This window comes from Sorex fumeus, unplaced genomic scaffold, assembly GCF_029834395.1.
Source record: "Sorex fumeus unplaced genomic scaffold, SorFum_2.1 ptg000001l, whole genome shotgun sequence".
NCBI lineage: Eukaryota > Metazoa > Chordata > Mammalia > Eulipotyphla > Soricidae > Sorex > Sorex fumeus.
The window spans coordinates 2184062-2198664 of record NW_026606058.1 but is presented as its reverse complement, the minus strand read 5'-3'; the positions used below and the strand labels follow the sequence as shown (position 1 = coordinate 2198664).

The following is a 14603-nucleotide window of genomic DNA, read 5'->3' as shown; positions in this document are numbered from 1 at the left end:
CGGCGCGAGGGAGGAGGCGAGGCTCGAACCCGCGGCCCGGCGACTCGGGGTCACTCACTCTCCCGAGCGGCGCGTTCGCGGCGCGCCCAGGTCGCGGCGGGAGGCGGGGCTCCGCGCGCGCGGAGGCTCACGGGACGGCGGCGGGGCGGGGCCGGGGGCGGGGCCGGGGGCGGGGCTCCGCGCGCGCGGAGGCTCACGGGACGGGGGCGGGGCTCCGCGCGGAGAATTCTGGGAAACGTAGTCCAACCGCCCCGCGATGCTGCCGCCCGCCGCCGCCGCGGGGAGCCGCGTTTTCCGAGATCGCCGTCCCAGTCTTGGCTGCTGCATGCATGCGTGTGTGTGTGTCACGGTGGCTTTTCTTTGTGATATCAGACTCTTCCCTCTCCGGGCGAGCCAGGAATTGCATCCTTCACGGTGCACCGAGGATCTGGCTGACCGCCCAAATGACACGTGGGCGCTCCCCGTCCCCTTCTCCAATTCTCGCCGTTCCCAGATCCGCTCAGTGCCACCCGTTTTGTTTGGTTATTTTTTTTTTTTTTGGCTGTTCCTGGTACAAAAAGGCCCCAAAACATTAGAACGATCGCTGATCCGTCTTTGCCGTCTTTGCCGTCCCCCCTAGCCGTGGCCCGTTTCAGTGCAGCGGACGTCCCGTTCTCCGCCGGGCCGCGGTCACCGGGGGCCTCGCCGCTGGCCTCCGGCCGCTTCCACGGCTCCTGCGGCCCTCGGAGCTGCCCGGCCAGCCCGGGAGGGTCCGGAGCCCCGTCCGATCGCGGGTGGGCTTCAGCCTCCCCTAACCGCCCCCGTGCGCCGGCGACCCCGCGCCCCGCACACGAACGGCTCCGCCGCCCGCCCCGCGCGTGGGGCCCAGCCCCGGCTCCTGCCGCCGGCCTCGCCCGGCCTGTCCAGCTCCGAGCCGAGCCCGCGAGGGGACGCCGGTGGCCAGGGCGGGCCAGCCCGGGCCGCCGCGGCTCCTGCGGGCGCAGCTGCGCGTCTCCCCCAGGCTCCTGCGCCACCGGGCGGCCACCCGGCCTGGCCTCCCGGAAAAGGGGACACGGGGCCGCGAGAGGAGCGGTCATCGCTCTCCTAAGTCCAATGAGTCGCTACGCCCGCAGGCGAGTCCGGCCCGCGCCCGCGGACCCGCAGCAGCGGCCGGACCCCAGGCGGCCAGCGCGCCCCGCCGGCCCCACCCCGCGTCCGCCCGACGGCAGGGACGGCCGCCCCGCCTGCCCCGCTGGACACTCCGGAGAGCCGCTGGCGGGCCTCCCCCGGGAGCTCCGACCGGGCCCACCCGCTCGGTCCGGCCGCGGGGCCCGAGGGCGCGGGGGGCGAGCGGAGACGCTGCGGCTGCCTTGAAGACCCGCTCGCGGGCGCGGGCCGGAGCGCGCGCCGGGTCCGAGCGAGCCGCAGGGACGTCCAGGGCTCGGCCACGCCGGCGACCGGGGCGGCCCGCCGGACCCCGCCGCAGCCCGGGCCGCGCCGGTGCCAGGAGCAGCCCCCGAAGGTAAAAACGGGCCTCGCCGCGCGCCCCCCGCTTCTCTTGCCAGGCGCCAAGGGTCCCTCCCCGGTCCCCGCGCCTCGCCCCTGGCCAGCGGCCGGGCTCCCCGGGCACGCTGGGCGGCTCCCGGGGCGGTTCTCGGCCCCGACGGCGAGGAGGCGGCAGGGAGGGCGCGAGGGCCGGAGGGGGCTGCCCTCCCGGAGGGTGCCCGAGCGTTACGCGCGTCCACCGGGAGGGAGGACCCTCTCCCCGGCTGGGAAGTGCCCCATGTCCAGGGACTCCCGTGCGCTCCCCGTTAGGCGTGCCCAGAGTCCGGAGCGATGGCACAACAGGTAGGGACTTTGCCTTCCATGTGGCCCACCTGGGTTCGATCCCCGCATCCCCTATGGTCCGCTGAGCGCCGCCGGAGGAACCCCTGGGCATCTGCCGAGTGTGACCCCGCAAAGCCACCCCCCAAAATACCCAGGGCACCCTCTACTAAATGTATGTCCTCCCTTCCCTTTGGGAAGAAAAAGGGAGGCCTGCTGCAAAATTTTGCTACTCTGATTCTAATTAACAATATATAGGGGCTGGAGAGATAGCACAGCGGGTAGGGCGTTTGCCTTGCACGTGGCCGACCCGGGTTCGATTCCCAGCATCCCATATGGTCCCCTGAGCACCGCCGGGAGTGATTCCTGAGTGCAGAGCCAGGAGTAACCCCTGTGCATCGCCGGGTGTGACCCAAAAAGCAAAAAAATAAAATAAAATAAAATTTAATGACAGAGGACTGGAACTATAGTACAGGGGTAGGGCGTTTGCCTTGCAAGCGGCCGACCGGGGTTCGATCCCCAGCATCCCATATAGTCCCCTGAGCACCGCCAGGAGTAACTCCTGAGTGCAGAGCCAGGAGTAATCCCTGTGCACCGCCAGGTGTGACCCAAAAAGAAAAAAAAAATTAAATAGGAATAAAACAGTGTAAGCATAAATCATATGTGAATCTGGGGCCGGAGCCACAGTACAGTGGGGAGGGCACTTGCCTTGCACCCAGCTCAGCTGGTTCTGTTCTGGGCTTGCGGCATGGCCACAAGGTGTGCACAAGGAGTGATCCCTGAGAGCCAAGTCAGAAGTCAGCCCTGAGCACCCCTGTGCGTGACCCCCACAAAAATAAATCAATAACATTAAAACTATGCGAATCAGGATGATGATGATCCATTTGGGAGACTAGACCTATTTTTGTCACTTTCATGTTCTTCAGCTTCATCTCCCAGACCTTTCCCCAGCTCTTTTTTTTTTTTTAAGTTTTCAATTTGTTTTTTTGTTGTTGTTGTTTTGTTTTGTTTTTGCTTTTTGAGTCACACCTGGCCATGCACAGGGGTTACTCCTGGCTCATGCCCTCAGGAGTTACTCCTGGCGGTGCTCAGGGGATCATATGGGATGCTGGGAATCGAACCCGGGTGGGTCGCGTGCAAGGCAAACGCCCTACCCGCTGTGCTATCGCTCCAGCCCCTGTTTTCAATTTGTTTTAATGATGAAAGTAGTTTTTGTTTTTTTAAACAAATCCGAAGCTTTATTTATTTATTTATTTTTGCTTTTTTTTGGGGGGGGGGCACACCCGGCAATGCACAGGGGTTACTCCTGGCTCTGCACTCAGGAGTTACTCCTGGTGGTGCTCAGGGGACCCTATGGGATGCTGGGAATCGAACCCAGGTCGGCCGCCGTTCAAGGCAAACGCCCGACCCGCTGTGCTATTGCTCCAGCCCAAAAGTAGTTTTTTTTTTTTTTTAATTTTATTGATTCACTGTGATATATAGTTACAGACTTTCATGTCTGGGTTACAGTCACACAATGATCAAACACCCATCCCTCCACCAGTGCACGTCCCCCACCACCAGTATCCCCGGTGTACCCTCCCCCTTTCCCACCCTCCCCTGCCTCCATGGCAGACAGGATTCCCCAAACTCTCTCACCTTTCCCCAGCTCTTAATGCCAAACAGTTCTCAAGAAAGGAACACGGTCTGGGCTTAGGGGGCACTTGGAGAAAAGACTTGTGTTCAGACACGTTTAGTTTGGCCCCGGAGTAAAGGGGAGATCAGAGGGGCCCACCACTCTTGGAGAGTGCAAGAGGTCAGAGAGAAGCTGCCAGAGGGCTGGGTTTGGGCTTTTCCTCACTGACTAACCCAGTGTTGATGAAATCTCTCTCTGGGGCTCCATGCTAGCTCTCAGAGAAAACAGGTTAAACAGGTCCAAGTGTTCTCATCTAAAAGGACCCAAAAGCAAAGAGAGCAAAAGGTGAGTGTACGAGGGAGTTTTGTTTTGTTTTGTTTCATGGGAATCGATAATCAGCATTTTCTCTCGTTGTGTTTAAATAGTGGGCAAGAGAACGTTGCTGGTTTAGTCAAATTTGGGAGCAGATGAAGTGAGAAGCTAGAATCTCAATTTCAGCTCTCGAGGGATTTGGGGGTTGGGAAGAGTGGTTTTATGACTCTAATTTGAGTTACCTATGGAACCAGCCTTTTTTTTTTTTTAATTGAATCACTGTGAATTACAAAGTTGTTTATGACTAAGTTTCAGGAGTGTTCTAGCGCCCATCTCATCACCGGTGTCTCCTGCCCCCGCCTGCCTCTATGGCAGTCATATTTGTTCTTTATTCCTCCCCTTTAAGGCACTGTGTTTTCCCCTGCTGTTACAGATAGAATATCACACATGTCACCTTCCCTTCTTTCAGCACCCAGACCTGGTCCAGAGTGACCACTTCCTCTATTATTGTCATAGTGACCCCTTCCCTGACCTGTCCATCCCCCACCCACTGTCAGGCTTCTCACCAAGGACCAGTTCTCCTGCCTTTGGACATTACTTATACGCTTACTTTTTTTCCCCTATTTTGTTTCTTTATATCCTGAAAATGAGCACGATCATTTAAAGAACCAGCCTTTTTGTTTTTGTTTGTTTTTGAGTCACACCTGGCGATGCACAGGGGTTCCTCCAGGCACTGCGCTCAGGAATTACCCCTGGCGGTGCTCAGGGGACCCTATGGGATGCTGGGAATTGAACCCGGGTCGGCCGCATGCAAGGCAAACGCCCTACCCGCTGTGCTATTGCTCCAGCCCCCGAGTGAGTCTTTGAGGAGAAAGACTTCCCTTCCCACAGGGTTTGGTCTTCAGGGGCTGACACGGGCTGCCTTCCCACGCTTACCCCAAGCATTGAGTGATGTTCATTTTCTCACTCTCGGGGTGGCAGGAGGTAGCGACGGGCACCAGCCACCCGCGAGTGCCCAGAATCACAGAGCAGCCCCAGAGCGGGCAGAAGGCTTACCCGTTCCCATCTATGATGGGGGCTCCGGAGGCCTGTTACTAGCCTGTGAGCCAAAGGTCCTGCATTTAAGGCCATTAGCATCAGGTTTTTGGGTTGTTTTTGAGAGACACCCACTGGTGCTCAGGGCTTTCTTCTGGCTCTGCATTCAGGAATCACACCTAGTGGGTTCGGTGGACACACGGGATTCCTGGGATCGAACCTGGTTGGGCCACATGCAAGACAAATGCCCCCCCCCCATCACTCTGGGCCTCCGTTAGCACCATTTTAACACTTCTTTCTTCATTTCCTTCCCCCTCTGCCTTTCTCCTCTCCTCCCCCTTTCTGTCTTCTCTCCACTTCCTATTTTTTCTGTTTCAGAAACGCTGACTACAGTACTGTACCTGCGGGTTCCATCTGTCCTCAGCAAGTCAGATGAAAGGAGGCCCATCCAGGGAGACACATGGACTGAATCCCCGTGGCTCGGTCTCCACATACGGCCTGTCCCAAGTCCCTTTTTTGTGTGTTTTCCAGTCCACTGATTTCCCTCTTATTCGATTGCTTCCTCTTTGGCTGTGCCAGGCAGTAGAGTGGCTAAGTCCTGGGGCCAGAAAAGTCCTTTGGAGCCCCTCAGGCCATGGAGCGCCACCAGGACGAGTGTCCAGCCACTGGAAAGGCCAGGCCTTCAGAGGGATCAAAAGCTGCCAGCCACGAAGGTCTATCATTACCTGCCGAGCTTCCTCAGAACAAGGATAGTGCCAAGGCTGATGGGGCGCCGGCCAGGGCAGACCGACAGGAGCCAGCAGACCTGGCTTCGCTGCCAGCCCCCAGCCCAGAGAACCTCGAGTCCCCTCTGTCCGATGCTAGCGTCAGCCCAGAGAGGCTGGCCCAGGGGCTGGCCCAGGAGCTGAAGCTGGACGTAGAGATGGAGGGGGCGCGCACCAGGCCCCAGGAGCTGCCTCCGCGGCCCAGGGTACGACCCAAGCTGGATTTCTACTGTGTGAAGTGGATCCCCTGGAAGGGAGAGTGGACGCCCATCATCACCCAGAATGCTAACGGTCCTTGCCCCCTCCTGGCCATCATGAACATTCTCTTCCTCCAGTGGAAGGTGAGAGGGTCCAGGTGGGGGCTGAGAACACTGGGGAGCACCAGTCCCTGTGGCTGTCCCGATTCTCACAGACCAGCAGACTCTCCAAGTCATTCTCCCTGTCTCCTCAGCTTTCGTGGGGGAGGAGAGACGTCCCTAAAGACAGAACAGTGGGGCAGTAGAGCTCCAGTCTGGTGAGGTCCAGAATTCACTCCCTGGCACCATGAAAAAAACAAAACAACGGGGCATCCCACATGGCCCCCTGGGTTCTGCCAGGAGTGATTCCTGAGCGCAGAGCCAGAGTGACCCTGAGCATGGTCCCCCCCCAAAAAAAAAATTGCAAAATGGGCTGGAGCCATAGCACAGCGGGTAGGGCGTTTGCCTTGCACACGGCCAACCCGGGTTCGATTCCCAGCATCCCATATGGTCCCCCGAGCACCGCCAGGAGTAACTCCTGAGTACAGAGCCAGGAGGAACCCCTGTGCCTCGCCGGGTGTGACCCAAAAAAGTTAAAAAATAATGCAAAACAAAGCTGGATTCATGCACTGAGTGTGGACCTCCAGGTTCCATCCTCAGCGCCTCATGGTTCCTGACATTGATGGGGGCAGCTCCTGAGCACTGATAGAATTTGGTTGTGTCTCAAAATCCACAACCAAACCCCCCCAAAAGCAATGGCCTATCCTCCCCTGCCCCCAGCCCCTGGCCAGTGAGAGCCTTTTTGCTTTGGGGCAATACCTGACAGTGCTCTGGGATTATTCTGGGCTTTTTTTTTTTTCCTTTTTGGGTCACACCCGGCGATGCACAGGGGTTACTCCTGGCTCTGCGCTCAGGAATTACCCCCGGCGGTGCTCAGGGGACCATATGGGATGCTGGGAATCGAACCCGGGTCGGCCGCGTGCAAGGCAAATGCCCTACCTGCTGTGCAATCACTCCAGCCCAACATTCGACTCTCTTTTTTTTTAATTTTTTTTTTATTTTTGGGTCACACCCGGTGATGCACAGGGGTTACTCCTGGCTCTGCACTCAGGAGTTACTCCTGGCGGTGCTCAGGGGACCATGTGGGATGCTGGGAGTCGAACCCGGGTCGGCCGCGTGCAAGGCAAACGCCCTACCCGCTGTGCTATCACTCCAGCCCCACTCTGGGCTCTTCGCTCAGGGATCACTCCTGGTGGAGCGTGGAGGACCAGGGACCAGGGTGTCAGGGATCCAGCCTAGGCCTCCCTTTTGTACGGCAGGTGCCCTCCCCTCTGTTCTCTCACTCGGGCCCGTCGTGAGAGAACCTCACAGCATTTCACATTAGCAGCTCTGCTCTGCTTCTGCCCTCCTTTTTTGCACAACACTCTGCCCGTTGTCCTGGGGCTCCCCGTGCTCCAGGAGGGAGGACTGCGCCCCCGTGCCCCCACATGGCTAACCCCTTGCTCGCTGTCCCTGCCTGCAGGTGAAGCTGCCCCCGCAGAAGGAAGTGATCACGTCTGAGGAGCTCCTGGCTCACCTGGGTGAGGGCCGGGGCCTGGAGGGGCAACGGGAAGGCACAGGAGTCGCTCCTTAGCCGGAAAGCCAGGAGGGACGGGAGGCCACCTTGGGCTCTCAGTGGTCGGAGGGTCAAGTGTCGGGGAATGAGGACTGAGCGAGGGCTTTGAGCGCCTGGAGTGGGAGCTTACCTCACATGCAGCCTTCCTGAGCTCAGTTCCCAGAACCCCAGCGGTCTCCCAAGCCCTCTCAGGAGTGATCCCTGAGCAGAAGGCCAGGGGTAAGCCCTGAGCATCACTTGGTATGACCCAAAACACACATGCAGAGCCAAGGCATGAGGGGTCCTGATTATAACCCGGCTCTGCCTGAGGCCTTCCCAAGCCACTGAGAAATGAAGGTTTGGCTCAGTTCCCAGAGCCCCTTCTAGCTCTGAAAGCTAGGCCACGACTCCCCGTTACCCAGGGGAAGCAGCGGAGGCCTGGGGAGAAGAGAGGGGTAAGCATATGCAAACTGTGTTTCCCAGGAGACTGCCTCCTGTCAGTCAAGTCCCAGGAGAAGTTGGAGGGACTTCAGCTTAATTTTCAGCAGGTAAGGCAAAGGTCTGCAGACACGGGCGCGCACAGGGTTGGAAGTGGGAGACCCAGACTCTTGTTACGTCTTTCTGCTGCCTCTTAAAAAGGACTTGGGGACATGGGGAGGTGTTGGGCCATCTCCTGTGATGCTTGGGGTCAGTGCTCAAGGAACCAGGTGGGCTGAGGATCGTACCAGACTCAGCTCTGTATGAAAAGCAAAACCTTAACCCCCATCCTCTCTCCAGTCCTAACGGGTGTCTAAAGTCTAAACTGCAAGTTCTCTCTTCCGTTTTCTTTCTTTCTTTCTTTCTTTCTTTCTTTTTCTTTTCTTTTCTTTTCTTTCTTTCTTCCTTGCTCTCTTTCTGGTGGGGGCCTACACCTGACAGTGCTGGGGGGTTACTGTGTATTCAGGGGTCTCTCCCAGTGGTGCTGGAGATTGAACACAGGTTAGACACATGCAAGGCAGCTTACACGACGTTTTTGGTGATTTCTTCCCTCACAAGGATGGCAAGGCCTAAATGGAACTGCTCTGTGTGTGTGTGTGTGTGTGTGTGTGTGTGTGTGTGTGTGTGTGTCAGGAGGTGAGGCAACCATCAAACATGCAAACCAACACATTCTCCTGCCTAGTGCCTGGAACAGACTCAGGATTTTCTTTTTGAAGGGGAATAGCAGTGACGGGGAAAAGAACCAGCAGTACTGGTGAGCGGTGCTGGGAATCAGAACTGGGGCCCCTTTATACAAAGCGTGAACTTTATTTTTCTTTGAGCTGCTTCCAGCCCCACCCACCCACTATTTCATCTCTCCCCGTGGCTTTTAAGAGAACCAGCAATAAGATTTTTGAAATATGTTTTATTTTTGGCTTTGGGTCACACCTGGTGGTTCTCAGGGATCAGTCCCGGTGGGCTGAGGGAAGCTTATGGGGTGCCGGGGATTAAACCTGGGTCAGCCACATGCAAGATAAGTCCTCACTGCTGTGCTGCTGCTCCAGTTTCCATATTTCTGGAACTCCAGTGGAGCAGGGGAGAGAAGGCCACGGTAGCCAATTCTCTCCTCCCCCGACTCCTGACTTGACTGTGGTACAATTGATAGGCAGCACCGTGAGCTTCATCGACCAGAAAGAATCCACCTGGATAAGCACGGGCTGTGTACATCAGAAGCCCATTCACTCTCTGGTATCCGGGGACCCACCCCCAAGCACAGCCAAATAGAGTGTGTATTGATTTGATACTGGCACCCTTTTCTTTCTGGGGTTTCCCCCCTCCCCCCAACTTTTGGGCCACACCCAGTGGCGCTCAAGCTTTCTCCTGGATCAGGGACCGCTCCTAGAAGCAGTGAGGGCGCTTGCCGTCCACGCGGCCGACCCGGGTTCGAACCCCAGCACTCCCTTGAGCGTTACCACGAGTGACCCCTGAGTGCAGAGCCAGGAGTAAGTCCTAGGTAGCTTTTCTGTGTGACCGGAAAACAAATGAAGGGAATTGCTCCTGGTGAGCTCACGGTACCTGTGGGGTACCGGGGATTGAGCCTAGGGAACAAAGGCAGGGTGGGCCACACGCAAGGCAAGTGCCTTCCACACTGGAGTATCACTCTGGCCCCCACCTCCTTTTCCTTTTGTTTTCAAGAAACTGCTTTCCGTGTGCCAGGGTTTACCCCCAAGGTCTCCCGCAGGCGAGCCTGCAAGCTGCCCTAGCCGCATCCTAACCCACAGCCGTCTTCTTCCTTCCACCCAGAACATGGATGACGCTGTGTCGGTGTTGCCTAAACTCGCCACGGGGCTGGATGTCAACGTGCGGTTCACGGGCGTGTCTGATTTTGAGTACACGCCCGAGTGCAGCATCTTCGACCTGCTGGGCGTGCCCCTGTACCATGGCTGGCTGGTGGACCCGCAGGTGAGGGACCAGCCCCGAGTCAGCAGCGGGCAGGGTGCACAGAGGGAGGGAAGGAGGATACAGCACGTGTCGGGGAGATTAAGGTCCAGGCGAGCAGAGTTCTTCCGGTCACCTTGGGGGTGGGGTGGGGAGAGTCTTTCACAAACAGACCCCAGGACTTCCGGAAGGATCTGATGAGTGCTGGGAGTTTGATTCATTCCCTTCCTAAAAGGCCCCACCCCTGCCCATGCAGAGTCCTGAGGCCACGAGCATGGTGGGGAAACTGAGTTACAATCAGCTGGTGGAGAAGATCATCACCTACAAGCACTCTAGTGACAGCAATGAGGTGATGGAAGGTGATGACTCCCTGCCCTACTCTCCTGAGGCCTCTGTGAAGGGACAGTGGCAGCTGGCCACTGGCTCTGCTCCCCTTGCCCACTGGAAAGGACATTTGTGAGACCTTTGGGTCTCTGGACGCTCCCGTCCCCCCAGGCTTAGCTCCCAGCTGGCATGAAGGTCCGTGAGTGACCATGAAGGCTTCAGAGCGGGATTGACCCTCTAGGGCTTTTGTATGTCCTTCTGTTTGGTGTTTGGGCCACACCTGCTGATGCCCAGGGATTCCTCCTGGTGGGGCGCAGGGGACCTTTTGGGGTGCCAGATGACAAGCCGGGGTGGGCCTGTCGAGGCAGAATCCCTCTTCTCTTGGACTATCGGTCCAACCCATTTTCGTTTCATTTGGGGGCCTTCCACATGGTCAGGGCCACTCGGGGTGGTTCTCGGCCCGTTGGGCGGCAGTTTAGTGTGTGGGTTCAGGATGTGGCAGGGAGCCGCAGGCAGCACCTGGGGCCGTCTGCTAGGAGGGTCCGAACCCAGGCAGGTGCATGGACCCTCCCCACGGCTCTGGACAGGGTCTGACTTCCCTGCTGCAGACTTTGAGAAACCAAGACCTCTCACTGTGTTTCCCCATGAGGCCTGATCGCGGAGCAGTTCCTGGAGGCCACGGCAGCCCAGCTGACCTACCATGGCCTGTGTGAGCTGACCGCAGCCGCCAAGGAGGGCGAGCTCAGCGTCTTCTTCCGGAACAACCACTTCAGCACCATGACCAAGCACAAGGTGAACGGGGCTAGCACCTCTGGGACTTTGCTTCTGGGTCAGCATTCGGTCCCAGGATGAAGCAGTGGAACTGAGCCCCAGCGGGCACCAACCCGCTGACCCAGCAGCCCCGCCCCATGTGGACCGGGCCCGAAGGACAGGGGGCTCCTTGGCCAGAGGTGCTGGGGGGAATGAGCCACTGAGGTGTTACCCAAGAACAGAAAGTCCTCACACAGGAAAGGGCGGTATCGCTATTGAACAGCACTGTGACCTTCTGAGTCAGAAACTGCCGGGTGGGGCTGGAGCGATAGGACAGCAGGACACACGGCCCACTCGGGTTTGATCCCTCGCACCTCATGTGGGTTCCTGAGCACTGCTAGGAGTGGAGCACTGAGCACTGAGCACTGCTGTGCGTGGTCCAAAAATCCAAAGAAAGAAAGAAGGCCATGGCGAAGGCTCGAGCATTCTAGCCGCTGAGCCCACGTCCTGAGACCCTGCCACGCAGACCCCACAGCAGCCGCGCACAGCCAGCTGAGCGCCTGCCCGCTTCCCCCTCTGCCCGCGCCTCCCCGCCTCCCCGACCGCTCTCCTGCCCGGCTGCAGACCTGACCCTGGCTCTGTTCTCCGCCCAGAGTCACCTGTACCTGCTGGTCACTGATCAGGGCTTCCTGCAGGAGGAGCAAGTAGTGTGGGAGAGTCTGCACAACGTGGACGGGGACAGCTGCTTCTGTGACGCCGAGTTCCACCTCAGCCCCTCCCTCTGCCAGGAGCCTGGGGTCCACAGAGGGCGCGGCTCCCCTGCAAAGCAGCGGCAGGTGGACCAGGTAAATGAGGCAGATGTGGGCTGGAGCGACAGCACAGCGGGTAGGGCATCTGCCTTGCACGCGGCCGACCCGGGTCCGACCCCCAGCATCCCATATGGTCCCCCGAGCACCGCCAGGGGTGATTCCTGAGTGCATGAGCCAGGAGTAACCCCTGAGCGTTGCTGGGTGTGACCCAAAAAGCAAAAAAAAAAAAAGGCAGATAAGAAGTGGGGACAGGGGCTGGAGCGACAGCACAGTGGGTAGGGTGTTTGCCTTGCACGCGTCCGACCCAGGTTCGATTCCCAGCATCCCATGTGGTCCCCTGAGCACCGCCAGGAGTAACTCCTGAGTGCAGAGCCAGGAGTAATCCCTGTGCATCGCCAGGTGTGACCCAAAAAGCAAAAAAAAAAACCCAAAAACAAACAAAAAAAAAGAAGTGGGGACAGGTGCGTGGGGCAGGTGTACTTATATTGTGGGGGAGGGTGTGGAGCAGGTGTGAGGGGCCGGTATGAGTGGGCAGGTGTAGGGGACAGGTACGTGGCGGCAGGTGTGAGTAGGCGGTGCGTGGAGACGTGTGTGGGGCAGGTGCACAGGGAGGGAGGTATAAGTGGGCAGGTGTGAGTGGGCAGGTGCGTGGGGCTTCAGTGGGTGCAGAGAGCACTTTGGGTTTTGGGTTTGGGCCACTCCCAACAGTGCTCAGGGGTCACTCTTGGCCCTGTGCTCCTGGAGGGGTTAGGGACCCTGTGTGTGGCGGGGGATCAAAACCCACTGTACAATCACTCTGGCCAAAAGAGCACTGTGTCCGAGGCACGTGAGTATTTTGTGATGCGGGGACCCCGTCGTGCTGCCCCCACGCCCCTTCCTCTGTCCCGAGGCTTGTTTCCAAGGCTGCAGAGATGGTGCTCAGTGACGGTTCCGTGACCTGGGCACGGAGGATGGGCTCAGCCCTGAGCACCATCCCTCTGGCCACCCCTGCCCCGTGTGTGACCTCGATTAATCAGGCTGGCGGATTTGTAGGAGAAACCGGCTTGGAAGGTTCGGGCACCCGGCCTGGCCCCTCCCAGCACCGACTCTCTCCGGATCTGGGGTCGGTTTCAGGGTCGGCGCCCCCCAACACCTCGTGGCCCCTCCCGCCCCCAGGACTACCTGATGGCCCTGTCCCTGCAGCCGGGCGTGCGGGGACTTAGCGACCTGGAGCTGGCGCAGCAGCTGCAGCAACGGGAGTACGAGCGGCCGCAGGTGGGTGATGCGCCCTGTGTCGGGCCAGGGCGCACCGCTGGCACCTGCAGCGCCACCTTAAGGGTTGCCGGGGCGTGTCCTGCCCTGGAGCCTGCCTGCTCTCCCTTCTTCCTTCCTTCTCTCTTCCCTCCTTCCCTCCCTCCTTCCCTTCCTCTTTTTTTCCCTCTGCCTGCTCTCCTTCCTTCCTTCCTTCCTTCCTTCCTTCCTCCCTCTTCCTTCCTTCCTTCCTTCCTTCCTTCCTTCCTCCCTTATTCCTTCCTTCCTTCCTTCCTTCCTTTTTTCCGCCCTCCCTGCCTCCCTCCTTCCTTCCCTCCCTCCCTGCCTCCCTCCTTCCTTCCTTCCTTCCTTCCTTCCTTCCTCCCTTATTCCTTCCTTCCTTCCTTCCTTCCTTTTTTCCACCCTCCCTGCCTCCCTCCTTCCTTCCTTCCTTCCTTCCTCCCTTATTCCTTCCTTCCTTCCTTCCTTCTTTCCTCCCTCTCTCCCTCCTTCCTTCCTTCCTTCTTTCCTCCCTCTCTCCCTCCTTCCTTCCTTCCTTCTTTCCTCCCTCTCTCCCTCCTTCCTTCCTTCCTTCCTTACTTTTTTCCACCCTCCCTCCCTCCCTCCTTCCTCCTTCCTTCTTCCTTCCTTCCTTCCTTCCTTCCTTCCTTCCTTCCTTCCTTCCTTCTTTCCTCCCTCTCTCCCTCCTTCCTTCTTTCCTTCCTTCCTTCCTTCCTTCCTTCCTTCCTCCCTTATTCCTTCCTTCCTTCCTTCCTTCCTTCCTTCTTTCCTCCCTCTCTCCCTCCTTCCTTCCTTCCTTCCTTCCTTCCTTCCTTCCTTCCTTATTCCTTCCTTCCTTCCTTTTTTCCGCCCTCCCTCCCTCCCTCCTTCCTTCTTCCTTCCTTCCTTCCTTCCTTCCTTCCTTCCTTCCTTCCTTCCTCCATCCCTCCCTCTCTCTCCCTCCCTCTTTCTTTCTTTCTTTTTTTGTTTTGGGGCCACAGCTGGAGATACTCAGGGTATCCTGGTTCTGCACTCAGGAGTCACTTCCTGGCGGTGCTGGGATTCAGTCCCAGTCAGCCACATGCAAAGTGAGCGCCCTACCCACTTACTGTCTCTCTGACCCCTTCCTTCCTTCCTTTCTTCCACCCTCCCTCCCTCCTTTTTTTTTTCCGCTTTGGGCGACACCCAGTGGTGCTCAGAGATCACTCCCAGCAGGGCTTAGGTCCATATGGGTGCTGGGGATCAAACGTGGGTCACCCACTGCGCTGTCTCTCTGTCCCAGCCCTTTCTTTCCGTCTCTCCCCATATGCCCGGAAGCGGTTGGGCCTGGGTCTCCAATCCTGTCCCTGCTCTTCCCTGTGGGTGACCAATGATTCTGTGGCCTGCAGGGCCGTGGAGCCGCGTCGGGACGCCCAGCCACTGGGGAGCGTCGGCAGAGGCCGAAGCAGGAGCTGGACTGTGTTCTCTTATAACCCCCCTGGGCCAGGCCACTGCCAGAGACTCCCCGACTCTGGCCCGGTCACTTATTTACGGCCCGTTGGGGTCGGAGCCGTAAGAGCCAAGGTCAGGCTCGTGGGTGTCTTTGCCCTCTCATGCTGCTGCCTTTCCTCCCGGCCACCCAGGGAGACCCTGGGGGTGGGGTGAGGCCCCTTGCCCTGAATCCTCACACTGATCTCAGGCTTGGGCGAGGTCTCGCCGTTTCCCCGCCAGCTGTTGATTTCCAGGTCGGCGTTGGGT

The 14603-nt window shown here is 58.6% G+C and overlaps 1 protein-coding gene across 3 annotated transcripts; it reads left to right on the top strand.

Moving 5' to 3' along the window:
* The first annotated feature begins 1116 nt into the window (after window positions 1-1116).
* Window positions 1117-14557, top strand: MINDY1 (MINDY lysine 48 deubiquitinase 1). 3 transcript variants are annotated; one of them, XM_056107766.1, is made up of 10 exons: window positions 1117-1501; window positions 5144-5870; window positions 7288-7345; window positions 7843-7907; window positions 9619-9777; window positions 10010-10112; window positions 10727-10869; window positions 11481-11672; window positions 12750-12890; window positions 14255-14557. In XM_056107766.1, exons 2-10 carry the CDS (start codon window positions 5400-5402, stop codon window positions 14336-14338), a joined length of 1416 nt encoding a protein of 471 aa, XP_055963741.1. In that variant the 5' UTR covers window positions 1117-1501; window positions 5144-5399; the 3' UTR covers window positions 14339-14557. The 3 variants fall into 3 exon arrangements, with proteins under 3 accessions (XP_055963741.1, XP_055965008.1, XP_055964403.1); XM_056109033.1 differs by having other exon boundaries at window positions 1118-1501; window positions 12792-12890; XM_056108428.1 differs by lacking the exon at window positions 1117-1501 and adding an exon at window positions 3728-3763.
* The last annotated feature ends 46 nt before the right edge of the window (window positions 14558-14603 follow it).

Excerpts from the sequence above, each read along its gene's own strand:
- MINDY1 (XM_056107766.1), top strand. The coding sequence starts at position 5,400 with ATGGAGCGCCACCAGGACGAGTGTCCAGCCACTGGAAAGGCCAGGCCT. Across the intron at positions 5,871-7,287 it reads TTCTCTTCCTCCAGTGGAAG|GTGAAGCTGCCCCCGCAGAA; the intron begins GTGAGAGGGTCC and ends CCCTGCCTGCAG. Across the intron at positions 12,891-14,254 it reads GGGAGTACGAGCGGCCGCAG|GGCCGTGGAGCCGCGTCGGG; the intron begins GTGGGTGATGCG and ends TGTGGCCTGCAG.